This window comes from Colletotrichum scovillei (assembly GCF_011075155.1).
Source record: "Colletotrichum scovillei strain TJNH1 chromosome Unknown Contig00009, whole genome shotgun sequence".
Lineage (NCBI taxonomy): Eukaryota > Fungi > Ascomycota > Sordariomycetes > Glomerellales > Glomerellaceae > Colletotrichum > Colletotrichum scovillei.
Window position 1 is genome coordinate 2,316,145 of NW_023336267.1, and position 13,711 is coordinate 2,329,855.

The 13,711-nt window shown below is 54.7% G+C and overlaps 2 protein-coding genes across 2 annotated transcripts; both read left to right on the forward strand.

Annotated features, from left to right (window-relative positions):
* The first annotated feature begins 181 nt into the window (after window positions 1–181).
* HER10_EVM0001831 (helicase associated domain-containing protein) lies at window positions 182–2,897 on the forward strand. Its single transcript, XM_035471566.1, has one exon. The coding sequence runs from the start codon at window positions 612–614 to the stop codon at window positions 2,745–2,747; it is 2,136 nt and encodes a 711-aa protein (XP_035328913.1). The 5' UTR covers window positions 182–611; the 3' UTR covers window positions 2,748–2,897.
* Window positions 2,898–6,731: 3,834 nt separating this feature from the next.
* Window positions 6,732–10,626, forward strand: HER10_EVM0000284 (uncharacterized protein). Its single transcript, XM_035470072.1, has 3 exons — window positions 6,732–8,033; window positions 8,092–9,912; window positions 9,969–10,626. The coding sequence occupies exons 1-3, from the start codon at window positions 7,825–7,827 to the stop codon at window positions 10,210–10,212; spliced, it is 2,274 nt and encodes a 757-aa protein (XP_035328742.1). The 5' UTR covers window positions 6,732–7,824; the 3' UTR covers window positions 10,213–10,626.
* The last annotated feature ends 3,085 nt before the right edge of the window (window positions 10,627–13,711 follow it).

Consider the following 13,711-nt stretch of genomic DNA (forward strand, 5'->3'; position numbering starts at 1 on the left):
CGAAGCTGATGACGCCGCGCCTCCTTTGGGGAACTTGGAACTTCTAGGCGCCAGCTTGAGCTTAATGCTAAGCCACAATCCTGCCGCCACACTTGTCATCACGATAACCACTTCCGCTGCTCCTTTGGTTGCTTAAAATACCCTTAAAATAAACAAGATACAAGAAGCATCAAAGAACGTTCAAGACCAAGTCATTCATGTAAAGGGGCGATGAAAAGATGGAAAGGGAGACTTTAGATGCCGAGCATCGTGTTATTATGCCAGCTATTTGACAATGTAAGTTGAAGCTCATGGTGGGATGCAATTGGAGAACGCCACCTGGTCCCCGCTGGCGACACTCTGACCAGCCAAAATTGCAACGTTCAATGTCGACAACCACTTCCAAACGAGGCCAATTGTGAGGCCAAACCACACTTACAAGGAAAGCTGTCAGTCAAAATGAGATATATAAGGTGACCGACCTATTATCTTAAAGTATCTTTCATATTTTGATGATTGATGTAAGGTCAGTTGACAGTATCTGAAGGTAAAATCGCCAAATTAAATAAACGTCACTCATTTCTAACACAGAAACAGTCTATAGTCAAGAGCCAAAAGGTTGTCACCAAACCATGGCAGACTTCGACCTCAACTCGGCCTTCATCCCGGCCCTACACAAGCCGTCGGCCCTCCTCCCCATCGCAAAGCACCGCGAGGCCCTTCTTTATCTCATCGAGACCAAGCAGGTCACCATCGTCGTCGGCCAGACCGGCTCCGGCAAGACCACGCAGATCCCCCAGTTCCTCGAGGCAGCGGGATGGTGCGCAGACGGCAAGGTCATCGGCATCACGCAGCCGCGCCGCGTGGCGGCGACGACGGTCGCGCTCCGCGTCGCCGAGGAGGTTGGCTGCGAGATTGGCCAGCAGGTCGGCTACGCTATCCGGTTCGAGGACAATACCTCGGCGCAGACACGCATCAAGTTCATGACGGACGGGCTGCTTATCCGGGAGGCACTTGTTGACCCTTTGCTGACGCGGTACTCTGTCATCATGGTTGACGAAGCTCACGAGCGTTCCATCAGCACTGATATCCTCCTGGGACTACTCAAGAAGATTATCAAGAAGAGGCCTGAGCTGCGCATCATCATCAGCAGTGCAACACTACAGGCTGAAGAGTTCTTAAAGTTCTTCACGACCTCTCCAGGAGACGAGAAGAAGGTGGTCACCGCTCCGGAGGACAAGGATGGAAATGCTGGTGCCGCTGACGACGACGAAAAGGGTGCAATCATTAGCTTGGAGGGTAGAGCACATCACGTCGACGTCCTCTATCTAGAATCACCAACCGAGGACTACGTCGAAAAGGCAATCTCCACAGTGTTCGACATACACACGACAGAGTCCGAAGGCGACATACTCGTCTTCCTCACCGGCCGTGAAGAAATCGACAACGCCGTCCAAGCCGTCGCCGACCGCCTGCTCGACCCGAACCAACCTCGCGGCCAGCAGACACTACAAGCGCTGCCCCTGTACGCAGGTCTCTCGACAGAGCAACAAATGTTCGTCTTTGACAAGCCTCCCGAGGGCACGCGCAAGGTCGTCTTCGCGACCAACATGGCCGAGGCCTCCATCACAATCGACGGCATCGTCTACGTAATCGACACGGGCTTCGCCAAGCTGCGCGCCTACAACCCGCGGACGGGCATCGAGACCCTCACCACGACCGCCATCTCAAAGGCCTCGGCGTCCCAGCGCGCCGGCCGCGCGGGACGCACCCGGCCGGGCAAATGCTTCCGGCTCTACACGGAAGACGCCTACCTCGCCCTCCCAGAGGTCACCGTCCCCGAGATGCAGCGATCCAACCTGGCGCCCTTTATCCTACAACTTAAAGCCCTCGGCATCGACAACGTCCTGCGCTTCAACTTCCTCAGCCCGCCGCCGGCAGAGCTCATGGCCAAAGCCCTGGAGCTCCTCTACTCCCTGGGCGCCCTCGACGACTACGCCAAGCTTACGAAGCCGCTGGGGTACCGCATGGCCGAGCTGGCCGTCGAGCCGATGATGGCAAAAACCCTGCTTGGCGCGCAGTCGTTTGGGTGCTTGAGCGAGATGCTCACCATCGCGGCCATGACGAGCGCCGGCGGGAACAACGTCTGGTTCCACCACGACGGCGAGAGGCAACAGATGGAGCTGTCGCGGCGCAAGTTCGCCGCCGACGAGGGCGACCACCTGACGCTGCTCAACGCCTACCAGGCCTTTGTGACAAAGGGGAGAAAGGAGTCAAAGTTCTGCCGGGACCACAACCTCAACTTCAAGACCATGACGAGGGCCGTCAGCATACGGGGCCAGCTGAAGCGGTACCTCGAAAAGTTCGGCATCGCCGCCGACAATGAGCAGCAGCAGCAGTCCTTCGGCCCCGCGGGCTCACGGCAGCAGCACCAACAAAAGCAAGACAACTCCACAAAGGCGGAGCAGATCCGGCGGTGCCTCACGACGGGCTACTTTGCGCACGCGGCAAGGATGCAGCCGGACGGCACGTTCCGCAACGTCTCGGGCGAGACGACGCTCCACGCGCACCCCAGCTCCCTCATGTTCAACCGCAAGGCCGACTGGGTCATCTTCCACGAGGTCATGGAGACGGCCAACAAGATATTCATACGGGACATTACCAAAATCGAAAGGAATTGGCTGGTGGAGTACGCGCCCGAGTTCTACCAGCTGTCGGACAGCTCGGCGCGGCGGGCTCGCGACGAGGCTGAAGCTGAAACGCTATGAAAAAGGAGAAAAGAGCCTACGGGATACGGATCCAGGATCCAATGACCGCTGGAAATCACTGAATGGGATGTGAAGCTGGGAAGCAGTAGGAAGGGGGAAGGGGCCCTTGTTTCTGTGGTACGAGGGCCGCGGAGGGCGAGATGAGACGAGATTAGGGCGACGGGGGGTCCGATGAGGCTGGGCAGTTGAGGTCTCGAAGAAGCGAAGATTCTGCCGTTTTGTTTTATAACCAGGACTCTGAGCCTATGTTAGGTTGACAGAGCCTCACAGGGGAGGACATGAGGTTATTGCAACTTTCAGACTTAATTCTTGGCGGTGGAAACTTTGGACCATTGCCAATATCCGTACAGAAAACGGGAAACAAGGTAGAATGTCCGCACTGCGTATTCGTACAAAGCTGGCACATTGAACTCACACGATTCAAGACCTGATAGTGTGCTGCGGCAGATATATACAATTATTAGCATCTGAAGCAGGACCGAGTCGATACCGCTGTCCTTGATACAACGGGCCGAGTGCAACCGTCGGACAATGTCTACCGCGAGTTTATGGTGGCGTTGCAGGGCTCGAAATTGACCCGTTGGCTATAGAGTCTATGTGGAGTGTCCTACTCTCAGGAGTCAGCGTATCCGTACTCCGTAGAGATACAATATCGATATACGGATAGCACATGTACATAATCAGTTGGTGATAGTAAAGGTTGTGTAGGGAAGCACAACTTTATGAAATGCATATGTACGGAGTACAGTTGCCGATTATACGCCATTTATACGAGCGTTGCAGACTGTCGTGATAGCGGTCGACCACTGGGCATTGTGATTGGCAGCAAACCTAGAGCACACTAAGAAGATGGGGCCGATCAAGATTTCTCGGCCAATGACCAAGCTTTGGAGGATCCATCAAGATTAGCTTAATTACTCGACTGGGGGCAATGCCAATTGTGATTTGGGCTTTTTGACTGGTTCGCCAAGCCAGCAATGGGATTGACTTTTCTCATCCTCATCAGCAGCAACTGGTCTAGCCAGTCTTGCCAGTTCAGAGCCGCCTCAACCCCTGAGTCTTGGATCGAGGGAATTCGACGACGTTGTTGGACACTTGGACAACTCGTGTGGCTTCATTGTTCTCGCACTCGGATGGGGTGACATTGTCTTGTCGGGTGGCACGTGAGACGAGACATACGCCTATGCTTGTTTCTCCGGAGACATGCATACGTAGACACGCAGGCGGAATGCTCCTGTCTCTCTTCAAATAGAAGAACCCGGCGGGGACATTGGAACGTCGGTGGAATCAGGGACTGTCTTGCAAAAGGGGATGAGGACTCCCCTCTTTTCTTGGCATTGGCACCGCTGCTGGTAGTCTGGTAGCTGCACCGGCCAGAAACCCGATGACGGCTACTCTCGAGTCTCGGACGATAGAGACGGTCGAGAATACATCCAGCCGAATAGCAACAGGCCAACAGCCATGGCAGACACCTGGCTCGAATTCCCAAGGAACGGGACTGGCACTGCAATGCATCGCGATGACATGCGACTCAGATCCCCCTCGATTATCGGTGCCGGCGGGAAAGGATACCAGATGCGATGCGCTGAGCCGGACAACTGCCGCATCTCTTTTTTCGCCGGCCCCTTAACCCGGCCCTCCGTTGTCGCTGCATGGATCCCCCGTAAAAGGGGAGAGGTGCGACGCGGCGACCGCATGATGCGAAGCTGGGAGGTCCTGGGTCAAGAGGGGAGCCTTTGTTTCCCTGTTTCTTTCTGATTTGAACGGAGGTGCTCACCCTTGAAAGAGGTGAGTGATCGTCGCTGGAGGTGCTACTGGGATTGTCCACCCCCACCCAGAGCCGAAATGACGGCTCGAGATGCCGCGTTGGTGTTGTTGTTGAAATCGCTGGCACTGCTGCAGTGCTACCGTCTGCGTTCTGGTAAGCCCAGCCTGTTGTGCTGTGCGCTTGTCCACCCGGTGTTGCATGCAGAAACGCTGATTCAAGGTGAGAAGCCGTGCGCGCGATTTAGAGCGATGATGTACGGATGCACTGTAAGACAAATCCCGATAAGAGACGCGCAAGTCAGGAGTTGCGTCGCACCGTTCAACACCATCAGCTAAGTATAGGTAGGCAGAGGCTTTAGGGTTGCAAGCCTATCTGTGCCTTTTGTAGGATGGTTTGGTTGATACTCCAGAGGCATACTCCATACGCGTTGAGTGGTCCAACTGAGAGTTGGACCAAAAGAGGTAAGCTGCAATGGGGAGTCGGCATGTCAAGAAAAGAGAGGCATAAACTGTCGTGGATCGCGAACGCGCCAGCGGGGGAGCATGGTGGAGAGCGGGCGGGAGCTCAGCCTCCTCGATGAGGTTATCAGGAGAGGTTCACCTTAACCCCGGGAGTGTCCGCCTGCCAGGCTGTGACCGTTGACGACCTCATTCCATGGCCAAGAGTTGTAACTTGTCGCCGGCGTCGTCACCGTCCGGCACCCCCTTGGTAAAACCCGGGACCTGACTTCCAAGAGGAGAGACAAAGACCCGACACAGCTTCAGGTAACGGCTCCAATTTCGGTAGAGACCTGGGCTGGGTTTGGGGGTTGGGCGTGGTTTCGCCGGCGAGACAGCCTGGGCTCGAGTGTCGGGGGAGTCTCCCGATAAGTCTTGTTGATAGATTGGCTTGTGCCCCCTGATGTTGGGTGCATAAGAAAACAACAAGACGAACAGCGTATTCATAAGAGTAGATATGAACGGATGCTGGGGATGTCTGAGACCAGTCTAGATCCAGAAACAGCGGCCGAGGATCTAGAAGCCACTGAAGCCACTAGTTCGACGGGAAGATTAGCGCTGCAAGCCTGCGGTGTGGTTGTGCATGTACTTCTACCGCCTGCGCGGGCGGAGGTGGACAAATCGCAGGGTGAGGCCCAGAGCATCTTGTCCCTCCGTTGCTTTGCCATATCTTTTGTCCCATTGAGTTTTTTTTGTCGGTCAGAATTAAGGTGGTGACAGTGTGAAGAAATCGACTCCTTGTTCGGACGAAACACCAAACATCGAGGTGTTGGGATGAAGCTGAGTAGGATCTGGCGGCCGTTTGGGTGGAAATCGACCGTAAGAAGGGCAATCTTTTGCACGGTGTCTGTTGACCGTGCTGCTTCTGCTGACTGATGTTTGTTCACCGTCCCATCCATCCAATGTGATGCCATCTGATGAACGATCTCCACCCGTTGGAGCTTTCCAAGGTCGAGGAGGGGCGCGTTCCTGCAGCAAATCCCTGCGCTAGACGAGGGAAGCCCCTGTAGGACCATACGCTTGTATCGATTTTAGTGCAACGCTCTTGGGATGGCACAGTCGGCGTCAGCCAGTCAGCGGTCGCCCGTACCTGACTTGCGGCTGCTTGAGTGAACGGTTGGGTGTGGACAGCGCGGGTAGGAAGCCAATGGCACGAGTTGATAGTGTTCATGGAGATGTGGTAGCGGCGGTATGCAGTGTTGCAGACCAGAAAAGAACCAAATGGTAAGAGGAAGGCCGTCAGAAGCTAAATGGAGGTCCGAAGCGAATGATAAGCATGCTGCCGTATGAAAAGGCGATAGAGACCCCTCCGTATCCGTACGGATGAGAAGAAAGAGATAGAAGAAAACGAAGAAGAAGCAGTAGATTCGCTCTGCGTACAGTACACTAATTGTGCCGTGCTGCCCTCTGCGGGCTCGGACCAGGGGTGGTAAAAGTCGCGCCAGCCCCGGCTCATTTGAGGAAATTGCTTTTCATTCGCCCGTTTCCACAAAAAACGGTTCTTTCCAACCCCGGCCCATCACCCTGGGACTTTCCCAGGTTGACAGGCACCACCCCCCTTTTCATTAGAGGTACGTACTGGGTAGTTTGTGTACGTACCGTGGTCTCCGTCCACCCACAGTCCACTGGTTCCTCCTCCTGAGTTTCTCACCCCCAATCTTTTTTTTTCGTTTTTCGTGTGCTATTGAACTTATTGAACTCCATTCGATCCAATGGTAGCACTCGCTCTCGTGTCTGGCGGTAGGACGGCGTGGGATGTCCACGATGGGTCTAGCTGTTGGCATTCCGGCCATCTTACAAGGTCCAGGCTCACGGTCATGGGTCAATGTTCAAGGTTCGCTCTTTCTCTGGCCCTCCTCTCCATGGTGTAAGGAGCCAGCAAGGAGCCGTCAGCAAAGGAGCAGAGGAGCAAAGGAACAGCAGTAAGAGTGAGCTGTCTAGGTCCAGGTCTAGGTCCAGGTCAAGGTTCCAGGTCAAGGCTACGTGCAAGAGTCGTTGTCTCGTTGGTCCGTTGCTGCTCAATCTCCTCCTCCCCGTCCGCTCGTTGGCTCGTTTCGCTTCGCTTCGCTTGACCTGCAGCCTGTCGCTGCTTGCTGCTGTGGACTGTGAACTGTGGACTCAGGACTGTGGTGGCTCGTCTCCGTCTTCTTTCGCTCCCACTCTCGGATCTCCTTCTCGCCTCTCTTTTGCTCGCCCTCACCCCCAAAAGGGACTTACTCTCGTTCCTCTTTCCTTCCGTCCCTCCTTCCCCCCCATCGTCGGTCGTTACTCTGATCTTCCGAGGCCAGTGACATCCGCCGACTTTCCACTTTCCACAGTCCTCTCTCTGCCTGCCAGCGGGCTCGTCACTCTTTTTTAGGAACATCGTGGATTGTGTGAATGGATCACCGGATCTGACCGACCCGTCAAACTCACTCCAAAGTCGTTCTTTACTCAACACAACAAACCCAAAACCCAAAATTCCACCGACCGAATATTCTCGGTGGTAGTCACTCTTTTTGTATACAGCATCCCGCCCAGGCGTTCGGAACCGTTCACTTCGCACGAGATTCGATTCAAAACTCGAAACCTTCGACTACTTGCTTTGGTGCCTTGACATTCAACCAATTGTCCCATCAATCCCCTCGAAATCCGTCCCGACTCCCCGATACGATCTTTAGTCCGGTAATGGTGGCATAGTGGTAATTTCAATCAGTGAAGGAAGGAGAAATTCTCGAGGTCAACCGTCGACCTCAAAGAGAGAACCGGTTATCAGTGGAGAGTTGCTTCAAGGTACCACGGTATCTTACTGTCGAATCCGCCCAATTCCAAAATGGCTTCATTCAACGCCAATGGCTACGTGATGGCCTCCCGAATCCCCATCCGGGACGTTCAGCCGGTCAACAACGAGCGATCTGTCGCGCCCCTCCGAATCGTCTCTCGTATCATTGGAACTAGAGAAACCTGTACCGGCTCAGCCAGTCAGTGTGAGAAGCCAGTCGACCCTTCTACCCTCACATTGCCCATCACTCTTGGCGTCACGTAGGTCTCAACAAGTTCTTGAGTAGGGTATATGTACGAATGTGCTGACTGTTCCTAGGATTCCCATCGTTGGCGCTTTGTGTTTGCTGTTCTACTTCCACCGAAGAAATGTCAAGAGGCAAAAACAGGAGGATGCGACTGATCCCAACCGAGGCCTGGATTTCGGACTTGGCGAGACCAGCTCTGATAAGGGTGGAAAAGGAAAGCGCAAGAGCATGATGTTCCGTGAGAAGGGAATGGGTCTCGACACGAAGCATCGTCAACTGTCTATGGATATGAACCTGGACAGCCCCTACCTTCTTCCCCCCGGTCTTCAGAGCTCGCGTGAGTCTCTGCACTCTCTCGCGAGAACCCTCCACAGTGAGGCAGACCCCTACCGGCCTGTGGCTGGGTACACCGGCAGCGATGTCGGTTCCATCCGATCGTACAAGCCCGATGGTGCTTCCGTTTACACCAAATCGACGAGCCGGCGCGGTTCCGCCATGACTGGTCGCACCACAATGACCCAGAACACCTTGCCTCCTAGGCAAAACTCCCTCCCCAGACCTCCTCCTGCGACGGCAGACCCCTTCGCCACGCCCAAGTCTAGGTCTGGCTCACCCGCCCTCGAAATCATGACGACAAATTCTCCCGTCGTCTTGTCCCCCACCTCCCCGGTCATTCGAAGCCCGCTCATCGCTGAGCCTATTATTCCCAAGATCGAGACCATGCCGTACCCCGATGATAGAAACGGCGGTTCCCTTCCTCAGATTCCCGACGTCCCGGAACCTGCCCCTGTCGCTCAAAGGGGACTTCCCAGCAACCCTCGTCCATCCGCCAAGAACCCATCCATCCCCGAGGTTCAAGAGCTGGATAGCACGCCGGCCGCAGCCCCCGTTGGCCTTGGTCTCGACGACATGAACTTCCCTGCCCAGAAGAATGCTGCTCCCTCAACACTCCCGACTATTGTGCCCGAGGAAACGAATGCTTATGACCGCGAAAGCTATTACGACTATGACTTTGAGGATAGAGGCCGATCTCAGAGACGCTCTGTGGATATGAACGACAACCGCATGTCACGTGCACTTGGTGTTCCGGGTCAGGACGCCAAGAGGCTTTCAGTTGGCTTCAGACCCCTGCCTCCTGATGAGGTGACTGAGTCTGAGGACCCTGAAGAGCGTGCCAACAGAATCAGATCATTCTACAAGGAGTACTTCGACCCCGACAACCCGCACGCTGGCCAAGCCCCGCCTCCCATGCCTCAAGGACCTCGCGGACCCCCCAGAGGACCTCCTCCTGGCGGCCCTCAGTACTATGAGGATTACGACCCGAGCTACAACGGTGGTCCCGGCGGCGATGCCTACTTCGACCCTGAGAGCAACTCGTTCGTCATGCCCTACGCTCAGCCCGTTACTCGTCGTGCAATGACGCCACCACCCAGCGGCTCCCGCTTCCGGGGCCCGCCTCCTCCTCGGGCTATGCATGGTTCCATGGGCGGTCGCATGGCCAGCCCCGGCCCCGGTGGCAGACGTCCTCCTCCTCGTGCCGGCTCGGCCATGTCCAGCCGCCTTGGGCCTTCTCGACCGGGATCCGACATGTCCAGCCAGTACACTCCTCGGCCCGGCTCTTCAGTGTCCAACAGGACTGCTGGAGGCAGACCCAAGCCCAAGGGACCTCCCCCTGCCGACTTGACTACCATGCCCAACCCGTCTAAGCTCAAGGATGACTCCTTCTCCATCCTGAACCCTCTCGACTTCGCTCCTCCCGAGACCTTCTCTTCCCGCGCCCGTGGCCGTTCCCAGAGTCCGGCGGGTGAGAGACGCCCTTACGCAGCGCCTTCGATTCCCGTCCATTCTCCATTGGTTAGCAGCTTTGAAGAGATGCCTACCATGCCCAGCCCGTAAGTCATCCCTCATAGACACTGGAAAGATGTAGAAGTCACTAACAATTGAACAGTCACTTGCTGCGCAAATCCGGAACCTTCACTGGTCTCGACTTTGCTCCTCCCCGCAAGTTCAAGGACGGTGACAACATGAGCGATGCTGGTAGCATCCGTAGCAACCGCAGTGGTATCTCGGCTGTCCAACAGGCCGCTCTCCGCAGCGGTGCCGGCAGAGTCAGCCGCTTGCCCGGTGACACTGTTTTCACGCCAACGGCCCTTGATGACCAGCTCAAGCCGCAATGGGGCATGCGTCCTTAAACGGCGAACGACGTTTTTCTGCTTGTTGATATCATTACTTTGACTTCCGCGTATTGATACGGCAGCGCCGAATCGACGGTCACGACTTTTGAGCCTATTCGCACGCACTGGGATTATCCATGTACATGAATTTGCGCGGACAAACAAAAAGAGGAGCCTTTCTACCCTTACCTTTATGGGATTTGGAATTTTGCATAACGGTGTTATTTCTTCTCGCATTTAGTAGCGATATACTGCTAATGTCTTTTTGTGTTGAAACCCTTTTTCTGTTTCGCTGCGTGGAGTATTTGGGTCACGACAAATAGTTTTTATTTTTTAAACCAGCCCTCTCCGCCGGCCTCATTTGGCAACATGGCGGGAGGGTTTGCATATAGAAAAAGGGCTCCGGGACATTGCTACCGTCTGCCAACCATCAACAACTAGATGATGAATACTACAGAAAGTATACTGAGATTTGTGTCCCCTCTTGTGTTGGAAAGTGATGGGTTTCTCTTCTTGTATATCTGTAACACGCATGTATGGCCTAACTCGAGTCATAGGAAGCCCCGTGACTACCGTGACTTACTTCCATGACACCACATCACATGAATGCTCGCAGAGGCACCGGCATATCAAAGTCCGAGGGCCTCGTGGGGTAGACAAGGCTGCAGGGTATCCGTACGCCGTATGGAGAACCCTCCCGAAACCCATCGGTAGATCTGACGGCCTCCAATGCTCCGGCGCTCTGGGAATGGACGACTTGACCCTAATCACATCGTGGACGGGCGGCTGCTGGGACATAATCAGATAGAACACAGCCGCCGCCACAGCCCCCCACGTTGCAAACGGCGAAGTTTTGTCGCAAGAAAGATCAGATGTCCCGGCGCCGCTTGGTCGGGCATGCGCTGGCGGAGGTAGGTACCTTGTCGATTACCAAGGCAAGTCTAGTCTAGTCTAGTCTAGTCTGCGTCTGACTGCATCTCGGTTCCAAGCAGGTTGATAAGGAATCACGAGATGTTCGTCTTTCGAGAAGGATGAATGCTCCGTCAGTAAGCAACCTACCTATCTCACCACTGCGTACGGCAGTTCTGTTTTGGGGGCGAGTCAGCAATCGATGACCATCGGTAGCCCGTTTCCCGCGTCCTCGCGATTATCGTATGGAAAAGCCAGCCCTTTGGCGCGCATCGCATACGGACACGACACGACACTTGGCGTGCTTCGAGAAAAGACGGGATGGGAATCAGATGCCCTTCGAAAGCCAAAGCATCCGAAAAGAGCTTAATGGTAAAGTTATTTTTACGTCGGACACTTGGATGGCTTGTGTGGAGCGGGAAGGCTCACGCTTGACCCCAAGCTTACAGTCAGTGGCGTTTGTTCGAGAAGAGGGCTCCCGTGAGCCAATGGGTGGAGGGGCTGGGTTGCTTTCGACAATGTGGCATTTGGGAGGGCATAGCCATACGTGTGGCGGTTTTGGAGACGAGACCATAGCTCGGGTAGCGTGGCTCCGTGGTGGAAGCCAATTGAGCGCCGTTAAGCTAATTCAAGTGTCAATCGGACAGATGGAAAATAGAAACGGGAGACAAAGAACGACCCCTCGAAGAGGCTCTTGTAGAGGGCGATTCGCTGTCTAGGATTCCTGGTTGCTAATTCGATGAGCCAAAAGGTGTCGGCACGGATCTGGCAAACAACATTGAGAGACTTTGAGTCTATGCAGGCGTTGCGCTACCTCGCCTCGTGCCGAATGTACGTTTCCCGCGAGGTGGCGTGAGAAAGAGCACATCGAAGGTTCTCACTGTCGGTGAGAGAGTCCTGGCAGCTCGAGGGTGCACATGGTGACGTGACACTACGCAGGCCAGACACGCATAGTCGACTGCATTGAGGCAATCTGACCTACGGGTACCGGCATCACCATCATCGGACGTGGTCCGAAGAGAGTTGTGTAGGAACGATTGAGTCTGGTCGGGGAAAGCTCTCGTCGTCGAATTGGGGACAAAAGCAGAAGTCCGGATGTTGGGATGAAGTGATCCTGAGACCCTTTTGCACAATGCTTTCCAGGGACAGAGGCTGAGAGGTCGACGAAGTTGAGTCAATGCTCCGTGAGTGTGTAGGGAAGTGAGGGGAACATGACGTTGGTTGCTGTAGATCTCTTGCTTTGAAGAGCCCTGCCCGAACCGAGGGCATATTGTTCCTGTTGCTATTATGCCAATACCTCATGAGATCTTGACATACTGGGGCCAACCTTGACAATATATCCCGGCTGATGTTTGCGGATGCTGAGCCAGGGTTGGGGAAAATGAACGTCATGTGGAGGTATATGTGCCATTGAAGTCATAATAGCAGGCCATTACGATGATAGAGCCCGCCATACTGGCTATTATGGCCGATTGCAGTCGGACTCAAACTGCCTGAATACTCGCGCAAAGAAAGAGGCGAGCATTGTGGCAGCGTCGATTTGAAGCCAAGAGGCTCTGAGTTGTGACCTGCAGACAGGCAGCGGTGGACTTGTTTGATCCGGGCACTGGACTATGCAGCTTCGAGGCTTGTTTGACAAGCTTCCGGAGCGGTCTGGATGACAGAAGACTCTGACCACCAATGCTACAGAGAAATTCAGGAGGGATGTAACCGTAACCTTTGGCCGAATAAGCTCGTGCCAATGGCATAGTGACGGAGAAACGACCGGTTGTTAGTCAGACATGCGATTATCGAAGAAAGCAGCCCTCGAAGCATCAGCAATGTCATGCCAGCTACCCTTTGCCAAGCCAGCATTCGAGCTTGTGTCGACTAAAGGTTGTTGTCCAGCTTCAGCCGGAAGGTTCAAGCTCTCATCCGACGTGTGCTGCCACGATGGTTGTTAGTCGCCACAGGGCCGGCCGGGTGTCTTTTGACCCGGCCAGCTTTCGTTCGAAAATCGTCCTGCCGCGCTTCAACAGCTGGCTGAGATGCATTCTAGCAGTCTGGTGCATGGTCAAGCAGGCCAAACTCCCGCCGATCTGACCAACAGAAGCGCGCAATTGACGCCATACGGCTACCTTTGTAGATCGATGGGATCGCACAACAGATCGAATGCGGTGCTCGCCGAGAAAAAGGCACCGGCTGAGGATCAGCAGCCTCTATTTTGGGGGATGCGAACGGCTCCACAGGCGCGGAGAAGCCTGTATCCGTAGAGGGAGGCAAACGCTCAGGTCGGCAAAGGCTGAACTTGGTCGCTATGGAGAAGACGTAAGGGAGATCAAGGTGGACATGAGCCTCAAAATAAACAAGCCATCAGTAGATTCGGTGCGTTCAACAATAAGGTAGCGGGTGGGTTCAGTGGCGAGAGCCAAGAGATAACAGAGTCTCGGAGGCATGCATCGAAATTTGAACATCAAAATTTGTGAGGATTGGTTGTTGGTGAATGTCGGTGACATTCCTGACCAGGCGTTGGCTTGTTTGAGACATCCCAACGTGGACTGAGACCAAGGTACGTATTCGTAGACATTAGCCAACTGGCACTTGTCGACTTGTGACTCTTTGAGACTGT

Bases quoted from the DNA above. Each gene is read 5' to 3' on its own strand.
- HER10_EVM0001831 (XM_035471566.1), top strand. From the start codon at position 612: ATGGCAGACTTCGACCTCAACTCGGCCTTCATCCCGGCCCTACACAAG.
- HER10_EVM0000284 (XM_035470072.1), top strand. From the start codon at position 7,825: ATGGCTTCATTCAACGCCAATGGCTACGTGATGGCCTCCCGAATCCCC. The intron at 8,034-8,091 runs GTAGGTCTCAAC...GACTGTTCCTAG, and splicing joins CCCATCACTCTTGGCGTCAC to GATTCCCATCGTTGGCGCTT. The intron at 9,913-9,968 runs GTAAGTCATCCC...ACAATTGAACAG, and splicing joins ATGCCTACCATGCCCAGCCC to TCACTTGCTGCGCAAATCCG.